The 24,319-nt window shown below is 46.8% G+C and overlaps 1 protein-coding gene across 2 annotated transcripts in view; it reads left to right on the top strand.

Annotated features, from left to right (window-relative positions):
• LOC149354669 (mechanosensory protein 2-like) overlaps window positions 1-24,319 on the top strand; it is a 381,157-nt gene that overhangs the window by 182,642 nt on the left and 174,196 nt on the right. For both annotated transcript variants that reach the window (XM_089583450.1, XM_089583451.1), the window contains one exon: window positions 2,602-2,708. In XM_089583450.1, the coding sequence (XP_089439576.1) occupies window positions 2,602-2,708 (107 nt within the window). The remainder of the gene's footprint in view (window positions 1-2,601; window positions 2,709-24,319) is intronic.

Raw genomic sequence — 24,319 nt, forward strand, 5'->3', positions numbered from 1 at the left:
AGAATGTCGATTCTAGCTGCATATATATATATATATATATCCATACGTAACGTTCGAGTCGAGTATTGATTTCAAGTCGAAACAAAAAGAGCGCTGTGTCCTTTTCCTCTTTGAAGAAAGGAAGGCCAGAGTACTTTATGCTCTTTGTAGAGCGTAATTGTGTCGTTTCACTCAAGAAACGAAGGACCAAGAACTGCACGGTCGTCGTGTTGAGCCCAAAATAGCCAAGGAGCGAGCACACCAGCAACAGTGGGTGACCCTAGTCGCATTTTATTGGCATTCACGGACAATGAACTTCGAACTATGTGTAATGTTCTAAGTTGCTAATGGATCGAATTCAACAAATCGACAAGCCAGTGGGCGGAGCATCGACTAATGAATCGAATTCAATAAGTCGACAAACTTTTGGGCGGAGCATCGACAACAGCTTGTGACAAAGACATCAGTGCAGAGCAAAAAACGCCGTGCCTACCCCATTTCTAATACCGCTACCACGTCGTCAACCGCAGAAAAAGTTTGGATTTTTGCCCCTCTCGGGAACTGCGAAAAAGCTCTTAACTTCTGGTTGGTGTACTGTTGGCCGCCTTTCTCGAAAGCAGGCCGGTGAATAGGTCACAAGTATGTCTGACGTTTTGTCGCTTGGTTTCATCTGCTTCTGCAACGCATTCGCGAACTTCCATGGATGTTCGTTTCTTCGTTCAGTTCCCCTTAGCTACAGAGCGATCGACGAAAACAGCAGAGAGGACACAGCACAGCGCTGATTCGCTGTGTCCTCCCTACTGTGTGTCGTCAAGTGCACTGCAGCTCTGAAATACCGCAACCAACGCGCTCAACAAACTGCTTTGCCGAAACTCTCAGTTCCCCATCTTGCCTTCGCACGTCGAGACGTAGCAACTCGCTAGCGCCGTGCTCCGACCGGTGGTCCACGGCGCTTCTTCGTTAATTCCAGCCTTCGCCCCACCCAGCGGTGCGCGCAGCCTCTCAGTTTTTCTCGCTCGTTTTCTTTCGTTTTCCATCTCTCCTTCTTTCTTTCTCTTATCGTTTTTCTCGACTTGACACTTCGTTCCGCGCGGCCTGTCTTTAATCAGTTTTCAGCTCCGCTTGCGTCGCCGTTTGTCGGGGCCTTTTAGCCCCCTTTCCCTTTTTAAAAAAGCCCGCGCGTTTCTTTAGCTCCCCTCATTTCGCCCCGCTTTATCTTTTCGCGCGACTAGTAATATCCGTATCTACGATGGCGAAGCGGTTACGACTCACAAAGACTGGCTTGCTCGCACTCTTTCTTTCGCTTGCTCGCGCTCCCTTACTAGCTCACAGTTTTCTTTTCTCCGTTGTCCCTCGGGCCATCCCACCCTTCCACCTATCCCTATTCTGCGTGTGTCTTGTCCTCCTATCGCTATTTTGGAGCGCGGTCAGAGCGCAGCCGCCGCTGCGCCCCACTTCTCATTCCCGCAAACCTATAGGCTGCAGCTCTCTTGCTTTGCTTTGAGGCTCGCCTCTGTTTTTTTTTTTCGGTTTTTCTTTCGTGCAAGGACGATCCGGGCCTGATTAATTGGGCGGGGGTGCTGCCCGCGTCGCTAATTAACGCTGGCGTTGAGCGCCGCCCAGTGACGTCACAAAGGAAAGCGTCCGTCTTCCTCCGTGTTATCTTTGTTTGCTCCCTTCCTCGCGAACGACCTCATTGTTCGGTTCTTGGCCAGAGAGGGCGACTGCGTCGCCCGCTTTGTCCCAAACTACGCGTTCGCTCCTTTACACGCACCTCGAGGCTGTTCAGAAGTAAGCCTTAGAAGCAAGGACATAAGATAGATGAAGGCGTGTTTCGGAGTAGAATGGTAGGTTCATTCAGCGACATCTTCAGAGGCAACGTGCTTTCTTTCCTACCTTTGAAACGTGAACAGACTTGACTATGCGCTTAAAGAGCGTTTATGCTTATTGTTATTGTGAAGACACTCAGGTGCGCAATTACTGTGAAAAGAATGTGTCGCCATACGATGCGAAAAAACGGAAACGTGGAACCATCGCAAAATACTGGCTATTTTTAAAGGCTGCAATCGGCAGCTGGTTTCTATTTAAAGCAGAAAAAAGTAGTCTAAAGAGAGAGAGAGAGAGAGAGAAAAGGACGGAAAGGCAGGGAGGTTAACCAGGCGATGCCCAGTTGGCTACCCTACACTTGGAGAGGGGAACAAAGGGGAAAAAAGGAAAAAGAGCGGCAAGGAAATGAGTTTTCTAAGTGTCCAGCGACCACCATGTCACAGGGACAGAGGGCGCGCACTGAAAACTTAAAGATTATAGGCGGGAATGCAACCCCGAGTCTTTTAAGAAAGTCAGGAGCGCGGGGCAATGCTGAGCATTGTTATCTCGTTCCTTCTTTTCAAAATACTTTTCAGCATGAACCAACCGGTAGAAGAAAAGGTGTTGTTGCGTGCCGTATTGAGCAGAAGTAAGGAAGTCGCCTTGGAGCTGAATGAAGAACAGGCATGATTTATTTGCGTGAGTTAAAACGTCCTGAGAAAGCTAACGAAGAATCGTCGCTGTTGCACTATTACACGTATTTGGTGTCACGTGGGATCGAGATGTTCATGTGTCTTTCTTTGCGCTCGACTGCAGGCTCCCGGTCTTCGGATGGGACCAATGTGTGCTCCATCATCTTGACCTTCATCTCGCTGCTGGTCATATCCTTCACCTTTCCCTTCTCACTCTTCTTCTGCATCAAGGTAAGTCACCGCTGTTCGTAGTCTCTGCATTACTTGTAGAAGTGAGGAGTGCTTGTAGAAACCATGAGCGCACTCTTTGCTATCTCTAGCCGCTATTCATGGCTCTTGCCTGGAGGTATGTAGCTCCAGACAAGAATCATATCCTGTCCAGAACCGAGTGAATCTAAATTTGCACAACAATCACTCCAAAGTTGAAATGATTTTCACAAGCATGATTTTCGACATGTGCTTTTTTTTTCCGGCGCACGTGAACATTTCACCTCTCTCAACTGAGCTGTGTTTCTTCAAGATTTCTGAGACGTGTACCTATTTACGGTTGAAGATTATATCAAGGAGCTCATCGTTCAACCTTACGAAATGCATTTTTATTTTTATTTTCGTCAAGTCTGCTGGTTACATTGAAATAAGCTCGTCAGAAGGAAAGGAGCAGGCCGTTCTCAAAAGGCTGGCGGCTTCAGAGAACCCGCTGTAGGCAGAGAGCGCTAAGAGGAGGTAATGCCTCCTGAAGGTGAAGCATCCCATGTCAGTAAACCTAATAGCGGCCGTTACATGCATCTTCTTTGCCTGTGCGAGTACTCACTGATAGCGCAACGGCACATCATTTTTCGCGGATAAAGTTGGCGTACGAATGACGAGGTACGCATGAAGCAGCTTGCCTTAGCCTTTATAGATACGACCATTGTAATTTTTATGGGCTTTTTTTTGGGGGGGGGGGGGGGCGGGGAGGGGGGGGGGGGTAATGTGCTCATAGCTAAAAGGAATCGCGCCTCTTTGTAGCGCTTCTTGAGTTCGTTTGCACTCAGTTCTTCTGCATCAGCGCGTAACACCATCCGGTGTCAGTGCACAACCGCCAAATTTTTTATTGGAGCATTTTCTGTTAGGTAACCGCGTGATATGCAAAAAAAAAAGAGATCTGAATTTCAAGCACTGCGATTCTCACGAACGCTGAACTCCAATAGGTTGGCAGATTAGTTCCAAGTAGAGCTACTCTATGGTGTCTTTCAAGCACAACAACGTTGCGTACAATGTGCTTTGTAAAGCGAGCTCATGAAAATCTATTATGTTCTCCCTGTTCGTGATACACTTCGCTTCAGACTCCCCCGAACAACCGGCACGTCCAAGCTTTTTTCTGAATGTGGGTGCCCATGCCATCATCGGCACTGATGTCCACAGGCATGCAGACAAGTATTACAGTTTTCAGTGGCCCAGCCGGTCTCCTGGCGCTGTCTCAGCACCTTACGTTATCAGAAGTTAATTTTCCTGCTCTCCGCAGCGGCTGGTGTTCGTGGATTCAGTGCGCCGCCATTTTGCGCCTTTAGCCGGCCTGTAAAGCGTGCTTTTTTGCAATATGTCTGATTGTGGGGGAAAGACACATCTCTCGAACTCATTCTGTCGCTCTATACATAGCGTTTCTTCAAGTATAAGCATGGCTTTTGCTTCATAGTGATTCCAGTCATGATGAACGACAGAAAACAAGGCACGAAGGTTAACTAAAGCATCTGGTTAACTGAATTCTAATAGAGCCAACGTTTCGACAAGGGGACTTGTCTTCGTCTGGGCCCAGACGAAGACAAGTCCCCTTGTCGAAACGTTGGCTCTAGCAAACTGAGGTTTTCCCCTCCCTTGTTCATTTTGTGATCGCCAAGGACCATCTACCGCACCCTGAATTCTAATAGGTTATTTTTACTATTCCAGTTAGGCGTCCAGTTGCTATTAGAGATTAGTACGTAGCCAGTCGTTATCAGCTTTTGTATCAGTTTTTAGAATTTCAGAAAGGCGATAATGCTCTGCATAGGAACGGCCGCCAGCAAACGTCACTCGGCGGCGGTCGTGTCACGGGACCTTCTCTGACCCGCACCGTGAGCTGCTCGCCGCTGCGCTCTGCTCCAGCCCCCGATCCCGGGCGGGACAGATGAGGTCTCTTCACATGTACGCCGGTGCGTGATATCTACGTCTGCGTGAGACTGCCGGCGCTCTAAAGTCGCGCGGTTTTCAAAAGACGCTGGCGATGACTGAAAATAACATTCCGTGCGCTCATAGCCCGGGAGCTCATTAAGGGTTGAGCAGCCTCTGGAACGTAGTGGAAGCAAACTTTGGTTTCGATGATTCAACCGTGACTTGTTCAGTGTCATGCGGGGAGTAGCTGCGCTAAATAGCGTTTGTGAAGCAGCCCAGTTGAGGTCACAAGTTTTTGGTAGCCGCGTAAGAGCGGACGCCCTGAAAGCGTTTGATGAAGAAAGTCCAAGTATAGAATATTTTCCACATAATAAAAGTGTAGGGTCACTGACCAAGTCAAAGTTTAATGAAACGTACTTACGTTTCATTAAACTTTGACTTGGTCAGTGACCCTATGTTTTTATTATGCCTGCACCTGACCAGACGATATTTTGTCGAACTCTTGACTAAATATTTTCCACAACGTCTATGGATCTCAAAATGCCACCTGCAAAAAAATTAAACATGTGTTTTGTGTTGTCCTGCGCCATACCCCATAAAGGGAATCCGATGTACGCATTCGTAGAGTTAGCTTCCAAACCTGAGATCGGCTCTGGGCGAATGCAGGTTTTTGCTTCTTTGTCTATGGGGAGCACATTGACTATTCCCACGTGGCGACAACGCCGTGAACAAACAAGAAAGCCCACGTGGCACTTGAACGCACTTCTTACTAAGGCGGAAGCCTTTAATGCCTCATCGTTGTAAGCAGGGGTTGTCGACAGAAATGTCACGCTTTTCAATTGGTCGAAACGGTCGTGACGTCGCAGTACGCGAATTTCAAATTGGGCCAATTGTACTTTGGCTAGTAGCCATGCAACCTATTAAAGGGATCGTACAGTGATGCTCCAAGTAAGTGGGACTGAGTTTAGTTAATTTCTTACTTAACCAATTAGCCTAATTAACCTTTCTAGTCAGACCAGATAAATAAATAAAACCGAGTAGGAAATTGGCCGAGCTCGGGAATCGAACCTCGGTCTACGGAGTGCGAGACGAGCACGCTACCACTCCGCCATGCCAACTCAATGGTTTGGAATGAACAAAGGCGCGTCTAGTGAATACGGTGTCTTCGTTGATTCCCATCTTCCTCCCTTCCCGTTACGACGAGGTTTAGGTGTCCACCGAGATATGAGAGACAGATACATTTCCTTTCCTCAAAAAGCAATTTACCGACGAGCAAGGCATAGAGCCGAATGGGCGATGGCGTTCAATGGACTCCCTGGCAGCGTTGCAAGACGCTGTAGCGTTCCGCTCTTACAGGCGAAGCTTAACACCTTAACCACACATCAGTGACACAAGCAGCAACACCACGCGTAAGGCTTTCGCCTCACCGCACTTTAGGTCAACAAAGTGCCCCCTGATTTTTTGGGCCAACTACTTGCGCCGACAGAGCACGGAACAACTCGGCGGCGGCAGCAACAAGCTTGCCTGGCGGTCGTCAAAGAACAGAATCCTCACTGCTCTCGGCGGCGCTCTGTTCAAAGCCTACTAAGAACTGTAGAGGTAAGGTGCGGCTGTCGGCTACTACATTCTCAAATAATGAAAGAGCATTTCCACACCTACAATCATTCCAGGTAAATATGGTTTATTATCGCGTCATAAACAAGGTGAAGCCACCGGTGGTTTTGACTATACTCAAGCATTAGAAATCTTCGCGCCAATATGATATCCCGTCAAAGGCATCCTATTTACTTTTTCTACTATTTTTGTTTCTATTCTATGGCTTTCCTGATCCATTGCTCCTTGACAGTGTCCACAATTTCGCTGTCTGTGTGTCCGAACTGGCTCCTTCACTTTACTTCTTTGCTTTCCCATAGACTTGCAAGTGGATATTTTTTCTTTTCTAACCGTGTTTCAAGACCTCGAAAAGCAGCCACGCGTCCTCTTATGCCCGCGTACTTGTAAACGCAAAACATCAGCCTAGCCTGTGGATATATTCGTTAAATCTCCGACATAACGTTTTTCTGTTTTATGTTTCCTCAACAGAAACGCTGCAGCGCCCGGTCGCCCTCCGCCGTCTTAAGACTTCCGTGACGCATGTTATGTCGTCTCGTAAGGTGCCGCTCAGGCGTGAGCCAGAGGGCGGGCTGCGCGAGGAAAAGCGCCACCCTATTTCGCCAAAAGTTCGAGATTAGTGCCCACGGGCGCTGCGGACATCGTCATTACGGCGCATTTTCCGCTCTCCCGCGGCTCTCAGCCACGGCGTCTCGTGCTTGCTGCCCTTCTTAAGCCGAATTAGCGTCGACGCTAAGTTTCTCGGCCATCAATCTAGCGTGCCAAGTGCGCCACATCGCGCCGCCGTCCCCAAAGCATGGAACGCATTACGGGTGCGCGGCGGAGCCCGCCCCCTCCTCCCGCGCGCCTGGCCCGTTACGAACGCCGAATTAAGCTGGCCTCGCGCCAGTCCTTCGCCGTCGTACACGTGCGGGTCGCGTTGGTTTCGCCCAGATTAAAGCACCACCGGCAGGCAATAAAAAAAAAATGAAGCGAATTCCGTCACACTCTGCGTTTTTAATTTCTCCGAGGTCTTTTCCATACGCGCTCAAAGGCGCACGCTATCACGGCAGTTGACCTGACATTACTCGGAATGCCGTAGTTACCGGAGAGCAGATTTCACAGATTTCTTAGCCGTCTCACTTCGTGACTGGCCGATTCTGGGTGCGCCGGCCTTCACGGTAGCCGACCGGGCAGCAGGCAAGTCGTCGCTAAGCAGAAGCGATCGCAAGGGCAGAAACTCCTGTGAAGTCTGATCCTAGACGTCAACAGGTTGGTGGCATCGACTGCGGCGCCTTTAATGCGAATGTGACAAAGCTCGAGGAACGCCTTCCTTTCGCGTCCATGAAGGAAGCCTAGGCATCGCCGCTGATCCTTTTTTAATGGCGAGTAAACAAAGCGAGAGTATGTGTTGAACAAGCGCGCTTGACACGTGAACGAGGAAAGTGTGCCGACTGGCCACCTTGAATTTAAATAACAAGCTGGGTCAGGTGGTAAGGAGACATGTAGTAAGGGAAGGAAACAAAGCTGGGACGTAAACAGGAAAGCTAAAGACTGACAAAGGGCATCAGTCAGAGGCTTGCTTGCTGCAAAATCACAATTTGATGCACATGCACGATGCTCTCGGTAAAAGGAACAGTGCCTGGCGAGCCGTCAGGTCTGACGCTCGATCTGGCCGCCATCCGCGGATTCTGGTCGCCGTCAGCGGACGAACATCGAGGCGGTCAAAAGCACAGCAGAGGTTTTGGTTCTCAGTGCTAAGCACTGGGTATGCCCAAAGTAGGCGTAAGGGTAATATGGGCTGTGACGCCTTTGTTTCGGTAACGCAGTATACCTAATGCGGGTATCCCAGATAACTGTGAGTTTTAAAAAACGGAGCTCCCTTGGCGGGATGAATCCAGTGAGCGTTGTTAAGAGCCGCATAGCGTAGTAATAAGTATTCTTTTCGTTTTGGAAACTCAGGTAATGAGTAAAGCCTTAGTTAACTTTATGCTTTATAGTGTTTAACGTCCCAATGCTACCCAGACTATGAGAGACGCCGTATAGTGAAGGGCTTCGGATAATTTCGACCACCTGGGGTTCTTTAGCGAGCACTGACAACGCACAGTACACGGGACTCTATAGAATTTCGCATTCATTGCAGTGCGACCGCCGCAGCCAGGATCTAACCCGCGACTTTCGTGTCAGCAGCCGAGCGCCATAACCAATGAACCACCACAGCGCCCATAGAAATAAAATGCCAATGCTTAAGCTGTAAATAACCCTGAAAACAGGCGGGTGATATGTTTGCACCACAATACCGCATAAGCAGTTTTGTTTTCATTTTTTTTTTACCAGCCCTACATATTTATAACGAGCCCCTCATTCCCCTTTTCTCGTCTGCTTAATTGCTTAACGAGGGCCTCGGTTCTGGCAGCCTTGATGCCTTAGGAAGCATAAGAGGGTTCTCACACAGCTTCCACCCTCGCCGTTCGATGACGTTCTACGTCACATCAGCGGTAACTCAGGACGTGCTACGTCCGCCGCTTAAGAACGTGGGTGTCGCTGGTGAACACTCCCAAGGTTAGGTTATTTGTAAACATAAATACCCCCGAAAGCAGAAGGTTTGACAGCAGTCGCCGTAGCTCAGCGGTAGAGCACCGGACGCGTAATTCGGAGGTCGTGGGTTTGGATCCCACCGGCGGCTTGTGGTTGTTTTTTTCTTCTGCCTTTCTAATCAATTAGCTTTAAGCGATAACATATTCAGTAATATAAATTGATCAACACCACAAAATAAATAAATTAAATTAAAAATCCCCTGTGCCCCTTGGTTTCTGTGGCTGTTGGCTTCTCTCATATTTATAACGAGCCCCTCATTCCCGTTTCCTCGTCTGCTTAATTGCTTAACGAGGGCCTCAGTTCTGGCAGCCTTGATGCCTTAGGAAGCATAAGAGGGTTCTCACGCAGCTTCCACCCTCGCCGTTCGATGACGTTCTACGTCACATCAGCGGTAACTCAGGACGTGCTACGTCCGCCGCTTAAGGACGTGGGTGGCGCTGGTGAACACTCCCAAGGTTAGGTTATTTGTAAACATAAATACCCTCGAAAGCAGACGGTTTGACCGCCGTCGCCGTAGCTCAGCGGTAGAGCACCGGAAAATCCCCTGTGCCGCTTGGTTTCTGTGGCTGTTGGCTTCTCTCATATTTATAACGATCCCCTCATTCCCCTTTCCTCGTCTGCTTAATTCCTTGTGGAATGTTGCGTGCGTGCGTGCGTGCGTGCGTGCGTGTGTGTGTATGGAGGGGGGAACACACAAAATAGTGAAAATGCCTTTTTGCAGCTAGAATTCTGCCCGGTTGACTGTATACCGATTACGAACTGCATCCGAGAAATTATATTACATTCCTAATATACTCGTGAGCCCACCACAGCCCAGCGATGACCTACAGGCGGTGCATCCGCCCACTACGCGGGACGTACTGAGCACTAATCCTAGTTCTGTCACTTGTTATCCGACAAGCCCGCCGGCTTTATTGATCCTTACAAGCCTACCTCAAGGAGGAGCTGAATTTTTTCAACTGATAAACTGTTCCGTGGTAGCTACCCGCTCTCTGAAACAATCCGGGCATAAAGTTCACTGAGGTTTTTTTTTTCAATCAAAGACCTCAGTTAATTGAGGTAGATATTTAATTGTCATGCTCGTCGCTTCGATCTTGAGCCCTTCGCAAAGCAAGACCATTTCGCTATCCTTTTAACGAAGAAAGAAAACAGCAAGAGCCTTTATCATAATTCAAAGAAATTGTTATGGATGAAAATATGTAGCCACTAAATTTGTTAAGTATTCGTGCACCATCACGGATGATGCTCCGAGTTCTTGAGAAAACTGCTTTACAAAATTATGAATGAACTTGCGCATGGGATACTGAGCCGTGCCGCGTACAGACTGCCTTGAGGTCTTTCCCCTCACGATTACAGTCGATCCGGGACATATCCAACCAGTATATTTCAAAATATTGGCTGTAGCGAACACACAGCTTATCCTCTTGAAAATCCTTTGTAAAAGTATGGCAAAGTAGCGCAGTATATCGAACTCCAATTTCGCCAGTCGTTCGATATATCGAACTGCACGCCGTGTGCACCTGCAAGTGGCGCTTCTCCTAGTGGCGCACTTCGAACACTGTTCGCGCGTGGAGACGGGTCGGATGCGCGGCCTTGACGCCCGTTATCAGCGATATCGCTATGAAACCATGCTACCAGATGGACGTGATGTGTACTCTAGGCTAATCTTCGTTCTCTTATGCTCGTTATCCACTCCACGTCACTGTCATGGGGCTTAGCCAACCTAACTAACTAAAGCCTTGCTGTGGCACTGGCCTGGCGTGCTTCGCTCGCTTCGCTGCCGAAGGAGTTGCAGAAACCAACTGCATGTTAATTTCATTGAGCGATTATAATATTTATTATCTACTGGCAGCAGACTGGACATAATAGGCAGCGTCTAGTTCCACAGGACCATCCGCTCCGGCTTCGATGCGAACAAGGTTATAGGCATAGGAACGCCTCGAGACCGGTGCACTGCCAGCACGTCAGCTTGCGGCCCGTGGCGGCAAGAACCACGTCACTAGCGCGGATTCAATGTATGCTTAATTGTAAGTCACAAATAACTGTATGTATTGCCATTCTTTCTATATGGAATTTTGGATATATATCGAACTATTTTGCAAACCCCTTCAAGTCCGATATATCCGGGGTCATCTGTATTATGCTTGTTGCGGTGATATCACAAGTATGGGAGAAAAATAATTTCTTTTTCAATTGACCGCCACGAAGCTGCTGGAACAGTGCGACGCAAATGGCGACGAAGTTTAAACTGCAATACTTATGCCTATTAAGGACAGCGCGACACACTGCTTCTTTTCAGCAGTGGTGTCGTGAGCCCTGGCCTTGAACTTGCGCGTGTTAGAGTGACAGTTCTTTTCCCTCGCCTAACAGTGGCGCCTGTGAAGACCCGAGTCTTTTACAGAGCTCCGATTTGGGAAATAGAGAGCTCATAACTTCAGCGCACAGCTACAAAGGACATCGCTCAGGTCAGCGGGCGCATGTTCTGGTGCCGCGCGGAAGGCCAAAGAATATAGAATTAGTCCACCAATGTGTTGCTGCGGGGCACCCAGCAATGCTCGTGTCGCACAGTGGTCAGCAAAGGTGAAATGCTTGCGTAAGGAAGAGAATTACACATTTTGAAAACTTCGCTGGTATTTCGGACTCTGCACGTACAGTATCGAAGAAGGCATACCAAACGACCAATACATTCGTATCGTAGATGCAAATTTTTAAGGGCTTTTAAAAGGTAACTCCCGCTATTTCGAAAACGGTTAAAGCTTTAATTGTATGTGGAAACCTTCCAACCAGTACGCACAGGTACGCACATTATCTGTTGCAAAATAACCTCTTGTATTAACCAAACAACGCTTCTTCTGCGCATGACCCTAAAAACATTCCGAAGCGAAACAAAAAAATTTGTGCAGAGGCTGAAGCAGCACTATTACAATATCAGCAAGGAAAACGCATCTTCAAATGCTCTGTCCGAACGCACTGAAGCCGAGAAACATAATAGAGATTTCAGAAACGGGCGCGTTTTGAACTAAGAAAAAAAGTCTGTGGTGCCAGCTATTTGGAATCTGAGATTATGCAAACCGTCAAACCCATACAAATCCCAACATACATACATACATACATACATACATACATGCATACATGCATACATGCATACATACATACATACATACATACATACATACATACATACATACATACATACATACATACATACATACATACATACATACATACATACATACATACATACATACATACATACATACATACATACATACATACATACTTACATACATACATACATACATACATACATACATACATACATACATACATACATACATACATACATACATACATACATACATACATACATACATACATACATACATACATACATACATACATACGTACGTGCGTACATGCGTACATGCGTACCTGTGTACATACATGCGTACATACAGCGGTTCCTTCCGGAATTCACTCTTAGCAGCTCTGTATTTATTCAATGATACGTTCGTTCCCATTTTTTTGCCTCCACTTGGCAGTTTCGGTTTCGCGGACCGTCTTGTAGCCTTCGTAGCCGGTCGTAGGCTTCCTAGTCCTTTTCCTCCATTGCGTGTCCGCGCTTTTACTGTACACATACCTGAAGACTTAGGCTGCCCACCTCTTATCCTCTGTTTTTCGTAGTTTTTCCTCAAACGATATTTTGCTCTGTGCTTCCCCCGCCTCAACGGACGATCAACCCATTTCTGCCCGTACAGCTTCGCTTGGTTTTTCGTGGTCCCTTAAAGTCAGTCTGCCCACCGTTGTCTGGTTAACCTCTAGCCTTTGTGCTACATCTGATCTTAAGCGTAGTACCGCGTTCGCAAATGTTAGTTCTGAGGCCATTACGCCCTTCCACAGTCCTCTTATTTTTTTTCATATATATTGGATAACCGCAGTGCTTCATGCTTCATTATGGCCGCGTTCCTCTTTCCTTTAGCCCTGAGATGCTCTTCGTGGGACTTAAAATATTATCGTTCTTTATCATTCAACGCCCCCCGATATTTGCACTTCTCTTCGCGAGGTATACTTCACACTCCTGCATCGATACTGTTCCCGTCCCTCTATCGTTAAATACCATAACGCCCGATATTTGAACTGAAATCGAATAAAATGATTTGAACCCCATTCCGCACGCACCGACGCGACTTCTATCGGCAGTTTCGGCTGTCTCTGCTAGAATGCGCTCGGCGGTGTTCGTGCACCATGTGGTCCTGAGTCACTTTGCTGAGAAATGACTGCTGTTGAGCGAAATCGAAGAAAAATCCTTAGGAAATAGACTGCCACTAATTCCATCATCATATGACTGGCATCTTTTGAACGACCTTCGTAAAACATCAGACTACGCTGCTTTTTGTTCTTTTGACTCTGTTTTGTGTTTCCTCCTCTTGATTTCTTCTTTTTGTTACGAGCTGGAAAAAAATTCATAAACGTAGATAAAGAGCCTCCCCCTTAGACACTTGCCCTGTCATTTCCGCTTTTCTACCATGTACCATTATAAAAACTAACCTTTTCCGAATAGTGTTCGGAGCATTGGCGAATTTGGTCTATTTTACTGCTAGACATACTCGATTTAGAGATGATAGCAAAACATCTGAAACAGGGGGGCCTTTTCTACCTATAAAAATTTAGGCAACGTCAGTTCCGACACCTGCTGTCTGGATACCTACGATCGACCATCAAAAATTACAGGGCTGAAGAGAGAAGCGGGCAGTTGAAAGGACCGAGTGACGCATATCGGAAAGTCGATGCTGAAAACGAAACAATGAAGCCAGTGCGCACTTAAAGCCAAGCAGGGTGACGCGTCTTATTCGTGCTTGTCCGCATCGAAAGTGTGCAGCGTATGTTGTGTACTTGAGAAGAACGTGTCGTCAGAGTAACTGGCCCATTCTTTCAGACATGGAAGAGTTCACGAGATTTACGCAAGCACGAAGCAGGGCACGGAACGAGCGCAACTGACAAAAGTTTTCTTGAAGGTTTCCCACCAATTATTTGAAGAAAAGAAAGGCCCATTCGCAAAAAAAGCACGCGTAACATTTGTGAAGCAACTTTTCAAGCAACTCGTCAAGCAACTTAACAAAAAACACTTGTCAAGCGTCATATCTAAAAAGGCAAACTCAGCGTCGTAGAGCGCAACTTTAGCGGGAACGCAGTTGTCGGTCTTTTTCGGTATTGAAGACACCTGCATAATTTACGTATCTACTGTATTACATCTCCCCAGAAGCTCAATCGCTTTCAGTTTTTTGGCAGTGACTATGAACCGACTAGCCCAACATCATAATTTTCATCCTTCGGCATGGATAGCTTGCGTTCCCTTTTGCAATCATTAACGCAGCTTTCAGTTTGGCTTAAATACTATTTTCTATGGTGTTTCATAGAACACTCCTGCAGTGCACTCCACGAAGGGCCTCGCGTGCTTTTTGTCGCAGTCACCTTTCGTTTTTCTTTCGCGATGCGAAAGCATTGTTAAGCAAGTCTCAATGGTGCTGTACAAGCCATAGGTACTCGGTACCTGTCCGCCTCCTTCTTCACGCTATGTTACCCTTCGTGCACATACGGCATCACAGCCGGTTTAAATTTATCAGGCCTTCGTCTCAATTTTTATTTTACTCTTTGCTGTTTCGATTTTGAGCCGCCGCCACCTGAATTCCAGAGGAAAAGCCGACAGAAACATTCTTTTCCGTTAAAGCTTTCCGGCGTTGTCTGTGGACACGACCTCAGCACAGCAGGCTGTCGACAAAAAAATGACAGATAATTTTTGCCTAAATTCTATACACGTGCGAAAGTAGAATTCCATGAACGTTGGCTTGACTTCACAGTTGGTTTTGTAATGTTGGGTTATCAGGCTGTTTTTTATGTCGTAACTGGTAGGGTTTTCACGCAGTTAAATCTAATAGGACGACCGCAAGCAATTGCGGCCGCCTCATAGGCAACCGCTTGAAAACACACGGCACAAGCAGCGCGCGGCGGCCATGATTCCGACGCCGATAGCGGTCGAGAGTCGGGAACGGGGACGGCGGAGCGCGCCGGCGACGTAGTGTGGAAGAGAGTATCGGCCAAGCGTGGGCTCCGGGATTGTAAACGATGTTGTGGGATGGCATACCGTCGGTAATGATGGCACAAACCCACAAGATCTTGCTAGGTGTTTACCAGTCGAAATAGTGCTCTCGAACGAAAAAGCCGAATCTCCCTCGTGAGGATTTTTAGGCGCGCTAGAGGGTGTCCCCGGAGGATAGCTAATGCGGAAAAACTAATCTTTGCGGTATTTTTTAATTCCGTGTAAAACCTCATTCACCACGACATGGTGCGGCGTACTACTGGAAGGAGCCAGAAAATCGTCCATCTACGCAAAAACATTAAAAACCTTACTGGCGCCATGGTGATTCATCACTGAACGGCTAATAAGCGATAAGGATACAGTACACAAAACGAGTGCTACTTATAAATTGTGCAGATGCCATTTCGTTGCAGATAACGAAAATAAATTTTAAAATTAAATAAAATGAGTGATTAGGTAAAACTCAGGTACCTTCACAGTTTCAAAAGCGTCTGTGTTCTCTGGAACACATGTCATTATCGATGTGAACAAGCTAGGCTGCTTGCCACACGAGAAAGCGAAGTCCTTCGCATCAACCGGAAACACAAACCAGATTGGCTGACTGTAATCCAGGTTATTAGTGACGTCTTTAGAAGTTAGTTTTTCAAGAAAATCTTTAAATCCTTGTCATCCAGGTTCCTCAAGCCCCTTCTTGATTGACAAGCATTAACTATGCTGCACTAGGTCATGCGTCATCTATGCATCGAATATTTCATGCGAACCCTCAAAAAATTATTAGCCAGTTGCGGTCGTCCGGTGTTCATTGGTGCAAAAGATTGCCCAATGCTTAGTACACTGACGAACACAAGTGAGAAGGCAGCTGCAGTCAGTGACAGCGAAAGAATTCATGAACCACTGCGCACGTCTGCAAAAACAGAGGCGGGGTTTTAACGTAGCTAAACCGAGCAGACATGCGAAAGCGTGTGTTGAGCCTGGTTGACTCATGGCTCTGCTTTGCTGAATCGTCGGTACGTCTGTGGACGATATTAGATTCAGGTTAAGCTCTGATCGAGATTAAGGTGATCTTATCTCTCCGCGCTGCAGATGGATGATGATGAAGACGACGAAGTGCAATGAACAGCGCGAGTGTGTGTAGCAGTTCAACATGAAGCGTGATCGGCTGCGGCGATGGCTTAGAGCTCTCGGCCGCCGCTGCGGTCGCATTTCAGTGGAGGACGAATTCTAGAGGCACATGTACTGTGCAATGTCAGTGCACGTTAAAGAACCCCAGGTGGTCGAAACTATCCGGAACCCTCCACTACGGCGTCTCTCATAGTCTGAGTCGCTTTGGGACATTAAACCCCCATAAACCAAAGTAAAGTAGCCACGATAATATTTATTTTATTTCTGCACCCTTAATGTCGTGCTAACCACGGGATTCTTGGTTGGGTTTCACCTCGTGAAGTAACGTCTTCGCATCAAAACAGTACCTTTCCCCGAACAGCGCAGTGTTCATCAGCTTCATCTTGCTTTATAGCACTGAATCCGACGTCTCCAATCCCGTCTGCTTATACGCCGCACCCTTTTTCTCCCTCTACCCAAAGCGAAGCTCAAAGCCAGCAGAACATCTGGAAGGCCTTTCTGGTGCACCCAACCCGGCCGCATTTGTGTGCTACCAGGCGCAGATGCGAAGTTCGTCGCTCTCGCTTCGTTCTCTCTCACGCGGGATCAGATCGCGTGACTCGCCACGCAGCTCCGAGAGGGTGAAGAGGGGCGGGAGGAGAGCCGCCATTTACGTCGCTATCCCTTCCATTTCCAGGCAGCGGCAACGGTTTATTACATGTGGCACTGTTCCCTCGCGGCCCCTCATTTTCGCTTGCATTCGCCACCATTCTTTTTCCAGTGCAACGCCCGCCAGTATAGGGGGGCAAAGAGGCGCTATCGTCCTGCTCCTGTTTTCTCTGCTCTCCGTGGCCCCCCTTTTTTTCTTCTTCTTTTTTGGTCATTGACTCTTCTCTCACGGCAGTAGTGCGCAGTGGTAGGAATGGCAGACAGCGATAGCACTGAAATAAAGCAAGGATAACGTCCCAGTCGTTAGCAAGTAGCAGTAATAAAATGAAGAAGAGAGAAAACGCCAGCCGGCGTGCATACGCAACGACGCAAAACAAATCGATAGCGCCATGGACCCGTCGCGCGTGCACCGGGTGTCGTTAAAAACTCACGTTACCGGGGATACGAGTGTGCGTGCAGGGTTCGTGCGAGTGAGTTTATGTACTCGAGATTTTTGGTGCCGTATGGGCCTGGAACATAACGAGCCTTCAAGAGGCATGGCGGGAGCTAATGGCAATGGTTGCTTAGGGAAGCGTACACTGATAGGGCGTGTATCGAAGATCGATATTCACTTTTCGTGCGGTCGCCGCCTGGGTCGTGTTTAGGACCATGTCAAAACCTACTTGCTATTAAACATCAAGGATGCCACTTAATAAAGATAGATAGGCGATGAAATCATCGTGTTTTCATGGACGCCTCAAGGCCACTGTTATTCAGGGTGGCGACGAAGGTTTCAAGGACACGGCAAAATGGCCGAGATAAGCACTCCCGCACATAGCGGCACGGAAACTTGGTTAGGCTTTCGAAAAGGACGAGGTAGGTAATCCGTTTAGGCCTGCTCTTAGCATATTTTCTTTTTTTTTCTGCTTCCTCTTTTTTTCCAACCATTGCCTTTGACCTTGTTCCAGGTTTCGGTATCAGAAGATAAGACGAAAGAGCAATGAAGCGTGATGAGAAGTCTGAAGCACAGTGCGTTCATTACTAGGCTTTTCTTTGTTTATTTTTTGCGTCTAAACACTCTGCCTGAATAAAAGCATTTTCCATGAAGGTGCAAGGCGAAAGATAAGTACCATGACTGCGCCATTGCTTCCTTTTCGCAAAAGCAAAAGCACGAACGACCACTTTTCCTCTGTGTTCGTTTTCTTTTTTTTTCTTACTAGAAATATTTCCGCTTTTGGGCTAGTTTGTGAACTTATGAAATGCCCCGAAAAAAATTCCCGCTCCCCTTCCCGCCGGTTCTTCAGCTTAGAGGTATCATTAGACCCAAGGCAGAAATGCAATATACTACCCAGAAACGCAGCCTAGTACCGGGCGAAAATGACGTTGAGTATCAGGCAGCCAGAAGCCAACGAGCCGTACCAGGCGCAAAAATCGAAAATGCAGGATCTCAATCGAAAAAAAAAGTGAGGGGGAGGGTTTCTGAGAATTGTGGCCTATAATGCACATCGCTCTCGAAGGGTTTCTTGAACAGTACTTTTTATGCAGGCATGTAAAAATGCGCAACTATATAAATAATGCCATAGGCGGAAAGATGTGCTTACTTCAAGTGAACGGAAGAACAAGTTTCTAAAAGAAGAAATAGCATAAGTACAAAATCGTCCCGCAGAGGCTTAACACCATCCGATGAGAAGTAATTCTATTCCCAGGCAGCCTAAGGAATCTTTCGACAAAAAAAAAACATGCAGAGATCAAGTCAGACGAATATAAGCCGTCTCACGCACCTGGCTAGCAAATGAAATGGATAAAGAAATCGACTCTACGGTAGCTAACGAAGCGAAGGCGCCACCCCGCGACCATTTTCGTCGGGCCACTTCTTTTCCTCCATGAGTGATGTATTTTCTCGCCTAAACGCGTAACGGCTGAACGCATCGATGCCCTAGCCGCGCGGCATGCAAGCTCTTGCGGCTAGTCCGAAAACGAATCATGTCGCCTTTCACTTTGAATTTTATTTTTGCTTTCACTTTCCTTTTAATTTTGCCCAGATCCCGACCAGTGTTTCCTTATCACTGATTTCATTTTTAATCTCCTTTTGCAGCATCATTCGCCAAAGGTCAGTCCGCGCTGGTCTGCGAAAAAGCGGAAAAAAAGAAACGCGGTACCGGGCACACCCGCCCTCTGCAAGTATTCGTATTCGGAAGGTGCGAAAATCCTACCGATATTACCTCTCAGAAGAGTGCTTGTGTATGTCGCGGAGTTTGACTTTGGAACTACTCTGTTTTTGATGCCCGCTCCATATCAATTTGTTAATTTTGAAAACATTTTGAGCCTCGGCAGACCTATATTATCTTCGTTCTTTAATTTTATCTTGTTGTTGTTGTTTTTTTTTGTCAGGATAAAGTAGGCGTGGGTATCGCGCGTGAAATTTGATATTAATTTCACGACTAGGCACTGAGGATACCGAGTGCCTTGTTGGATCTTTCATATAGTGATAAACCTGAAAGCACGTAAAGTAACTGCGCCTTCATTTTCCTATCCACTTCTTTCGAAAAGAGATTCCTTTTTTTTTGTTGAGACTTTGGAATTATTTATGCCAATGCCTGCAAATGAAATGGAATTGGTGTAAGTAATTTGACTTCCAGGTCGTTTCCTTTTATGCGAAATCGTTATCTTAAGCATATTGCACCGCTATCCGCATGCTTACGCCTGAATTTCTTGATATTCTGGCCACAGGTAGCTCTATTTAAGCGGTACAAGAACTAAAGCTTTACAGTATACGTTATCATCCACGCAGTAGTGGTGAGCCGCGAATTATTTCGCCCACCCGGGGTCCTTCAACGCTCACTCACATAGCGCAGCCCATGGACGTCTTTTGCGTTTCGCCTGCATCCAAACGCGACCGTGGGCCAAGGCGACCCCTACAAAAATTTTTTAGACAGTCTATAGACTGTCCATAAACATCTGTCTATAAAGTCTGTAGACTCTTTATAGACAAATCCTAGAGAACAGTATATGGGCAATACAAATGATACAGGCAGTCTATAGACAATCTGTAGCTTTATGGCCACACACTTTTAGTACATTTTTGTCTAGGGACAGTCTATGTACTATGAATAGACAAAACCAAATATCTATAGGAAAGCAATAGAGCCTATAAGAAGTCTATGACTGTCTATAGACCATTTTTATGAGGGGACGATCAAAGAAGTGAAAGGAATTATGTTTCCGCTCGTTTAAGAGTTCGTCGCGGTCGCATAGTGTCCCCCGCGTGCGGATGACTATGCGGCTCTTAGCACGGACCGGGCCATTCTTCATGCGTACTGAGTATTCTGTTGCACTTTCTTCGTTTCCTAGTCATTCTCAGTAAAGAACTCTTTTCATTGTGCTTGTGTCCAACAAATTTTTATGAATTATTTATATTCCGTCTTCACCACCATCCTTGCTTCGGCAAGGCTAGTATTGCCAATTCATTTTAGGCTCTTTTTTTCCTATCTGGCAGATTAAACTGTACTCAATAGACCGATGAAGTTCAAGGAAACAGAAGGATAGTCAAAAGAAATAAGATTTTTTCGGATGCCATCACGCATATGGGAAAACAACATTGAGGGAGTCTCTGTATTACACATTGCAGGTTTGTTTTAATGGTATTACTTTGTCTCCGTCAGCATTTTAAAGCCTTAATAAATGACGTATTACGAACTGCTGAAATGCTATAACATCACTGTTTGTGTGGCTGGTGCAATATTTCGGCCTGCTTGCCACTAACACTGGCAGATTGGAGTGAATGGAAGTTACTGGAGGCGATTTTTTTCCTCTCTGAGAGCCGCCGCGGTGGCTGAGTGGTTATGGTGCTCGGCTGCTGTCCCGAAAGACGCGGGTTCGATCCCGGCCGCGGCGGCTAGAATTTCTTTGGAGGAGAAATTCTAGAGGCCCGTGTACTGTGCGATGTCAGTGCACGTTAAAGAACCCCAGGTGGTCGAAATTTCCGGAGCCCTTCACTACGGCGTCTCTCATAGCCTTAGTCGCTTTGGGACGTTAAACCCCATAAACCAAACTAAACCAATCCTCTCTGAGATTATGCGTTCGCTTAAAGAGCATGAATGTCATTTCATCTATAGGACTATACTTATTCCACATCATTACCACGAATTAGGGACGGTGCCCAGCCAATGCTGCTAAGCCCAGCGGCCTATCACGTTCTATTCCGCCGCCACTCGGTCACCGTCTTTCTTCTTTGCTTCACGGATGACGTCAGTTGGCTTTTTTTTTTTTCAAGGTTCCATCCATAGGAAACTAGAAGCGCTTGTCCTCAATTTCTGGTAAGGGCACATAATCAAAGCGCTTGGTGCGATAAGCTATCTTGCCGTAAGTCGACCAGTCGCCCTGAAGTAACCGGCAAAGAAATGGAGGGCCCATTCACCTTGTTCCTTTTCCTTTACACTTGTCGGAGTACTTTACCCAGGCTTCGCAATGCATCTTTATTTTTTTCTTGTGTACTGGGGAAGAAGAAAATGCAGGCACTCTATGTAATTTTATCACTACGCATGTTTGTGTGAGCCTTCTTCATCAAAAACTAATGTTTTCAATATAGCTTCACACGAGCCCATCTTGTCTTAAAGGTAGCAGGAAACGGCCTTACGTAGAGCTTCAATTTCACCACATTTCAGAAACGCGTCCTCGGGGGTCAGTGGTCGTCAGGTCGAAATAATACGGAGCCCTGCACTAAGGTTCTGCTTCGTAGATAACAGCGCTACTTGGGCGTATGAGAAGTTGTTTCACCATTACCCATCCTCCTTTGCAGAGTTAAGTGGATGCTTTTTTAGTTTTAAAATACAATTAAAATGAGGCCTCCTTTGCCTTCAAGAAAGCAACCACTCCCGACTCCACGAAGAAAACTTTACATCAGCTATACTCGTGCAAAGTTTCAGTCTCAGCAGCTCGGCGTCATAGCCGTCGTAATAGCGCGGATTAAGGGCCTAGCTCGAGCGCAACTGCCGGCAGGTGTACGCGCGGACATTGCATTCACCGCGCACTAATAACAGGGCTGGGGCGCAAGGAGTCCGCATTTAATCCTTGTTCTCGTGACACGAAGGGCCTCTTTCAAGAGGGAAGCATGGTTGCCCAGGCAAGCTAGATTTACGTCTCGGAAATGCGGCCCTTCTTGACGCTCTAAGCTTACCTTAAGCGTGATACGCTTTAGTTAAGTTATCATAACGCGCTAGAAAACTTAACCCATTTTTTAGCAGAGTTTAAGAAGATATGTAAGGCAAATGGGCGATAAAAAGCTGTTAATGGCAAGACTACATGCCGCCTAACTAAAGTTATTGGTGAAAAACTGAAGCATCTTGCACGGAAGTCTTTCACACTATTTCATACTGCACTGTAACGTCGAAAAAGGTCCAGATGGCTTTAAAGCTTCATGTTGTTCTGTACTTGTCGACAGCGTCACGAAAACAAGTTTCATAACGAAGATGTGCAAGGAACTTAAAAAGAAAACTAAATGAGAAAATTAGTTTTGTTTTGTACAGGGATAGACGAAACTCATTCCGCTATAATGTAATACTATATTGCATACGATAATGGCGGTATAATACTCGCTACAATTAAGACGAAGGCGCTTTTGTCACTTGCGCTTTTTTTTACATGTAGAAAATTTTATTCCTGAGGATATTCAAAAATTCTCACCTAAATCTTCCACAAAAGATAGGAAGAGGCGAAGGAAAGGTTGTCGAATTCACCTTTGTTTAAATCCGAAAAGAGTGCCTTCAATAACTTGAGTTAACAAACAGTGCGACGCAATAAGGGCTGATAACTGGCCCAGTTGTAAGCGGCCGTAGTCAAGATAACCGCTGCACAGACAACGTCGGATAGAGACAATATTCCCTCTTTTCACTTCAGCTGAAAAGCTAAACAAAAAAAGGCGAACTGTCAAAACCTCCCAACTCAAAATCCGGCCAACTAAATGTAACGGAGACAAGGTAGGGGGGGGGGGGGGGGGGGGGGCGTTGAGCTCATACATTGCATAACTACGTTCGTTTCAACCAGGAATCCAGTACTGCCTAGTATGCATCCTTTTCACCCGTCGCTCTCTGCATCGCGCACGACAGTTACCACCGTTACGAGGATGAAAAAACGACAAAAAGTCTCTTCAGTGCGCTCTAAGCGAATGCACTGAAGCGAATTTAAAACTTGCTTTCCAGCGGTTTACATTGATGCCGACTAAAGTCACTGCTAGCGTTTTGGGCCCGTCATATATAGAGCGAAGAATGAAAATGCCTGCCAGTCCCCGCTTTAGCTGACAAGATAAAGTGGTTTGGGAACACTTAATCAACACACTTGGCGAAATGTCACACTCAGGGCGCTTCGTGCGCTTCGAGAACTATACCATATACATAAGCTTCACACGTGAAAAGAGTGCTCAGGGCGGTTAATGTTTACCGTTTAGACTATGTTTCTTCATTCTGTCAAAGAAAAATTCGTGTACTTGAAATATAAGAAACTAAAACACAAATTATGTCCTCCAGTTTGATTATATAAAAGTGCGTCGCCAACGATAGCGACCACAGCCACGCATTTTTCCGCGCACGCAGGAAGGAATGCCGAATAGACCTCTTGTTGTTTCGAAACAGCTCCACATCACTGAGGAGTCCCGTAGGGACAAGTGGATGTTTTAGGAAAGGGGGGGGGGGGGGGGGGTTGTATGGAAAGGAAAGGTGCAGTAACTGCGTGCAGGACTCCGGAAAATTTTCGGCCACCTGCTGTTCCTAAAGAGATGCTGAGGGCGCCTGCACGCAATTTAGGTTCTTAATAAACATCAAGAACTAAAAATCAAACCGCAGCCGTGGCTCAGTGGTTAGGGCGCTAGTCTACTGAGCCGGAGTACCCGGGTTCAAACCCGACCGCGGCGGTGGCGTTTCCATGGAGGCGAAACGCAAAAGGCGCCCGTGTGCTGTGCGATGTCAGTGCTCGTTAAAGATCCCCAGGTGGTCGAAATTATTCTGGAGACCTCCACTACGGCTCCTCTTTCTTCCTTTCTTCTTTCGCCCCTTCCTTCCTCTCTTCCCTTAGGACGCGGTTCGGGTGTCCACCGAGATATGTGAGACAATTACTGCGTAATTTCAGTTTCTCAATAACCTATTTTCAATTTTCAGTTTCAAAAATGCATTCTATAGCTGTACGCATCTCTATGTTTGTCCGGCAGCAAAATACGCATTTATTGCTGAAAAAATTCCATTGAAAAATTCTCCGCCACTCAGTTCAAACTCGTGATGTCTAATCCGAAAACGACTCTGTGATCATCGTTTTGAAGTGAATGGTAGTGTAGTGTGGCCTCTGGAATTCGCGCGAAAAAAGCTGCGTCGACTCGCACCCTTGCGAAATCCGCAAGCGGCGGCGACACTTGACTTTGTGACCTTTTATAGTGAATATAGATCCAGTGTTTTCGATGTAACTAGCGTCTTTTTCGAACGCGGTGCCATATCGTTACAGGCCAACTTCGATTTGCACTGAGTGTCCCTTTGGGCGTTGCGACCGTATTGCTTAAGTGTCACCTTTAAGTGTTACCATCTTATCACTTCTGCCAAACTTCGGCCGCGGGCCGCCGTGGCCAGGATTCGACAGCGCGATCTAGGGCTCCGCAACCGAGCGTTACCCCTCAGCAACAGCGGCCGGTGCCTGGAAGGCT

This window comes from Amblyomma mixtum, chromosome 3, assembly GCF_055824585.1.
Source record: "Amblyomma mixtum isolate Tamu chromosome 3, ASM5582458v1, whole genome shotgun sequence".
Classification (NCBI taxonomy): Eukaryota; Metazoa; Arthropoda; class Arachnida; order Ixodida; family Ixodidae; genus Amblyomma; species Amblyomma mixtum.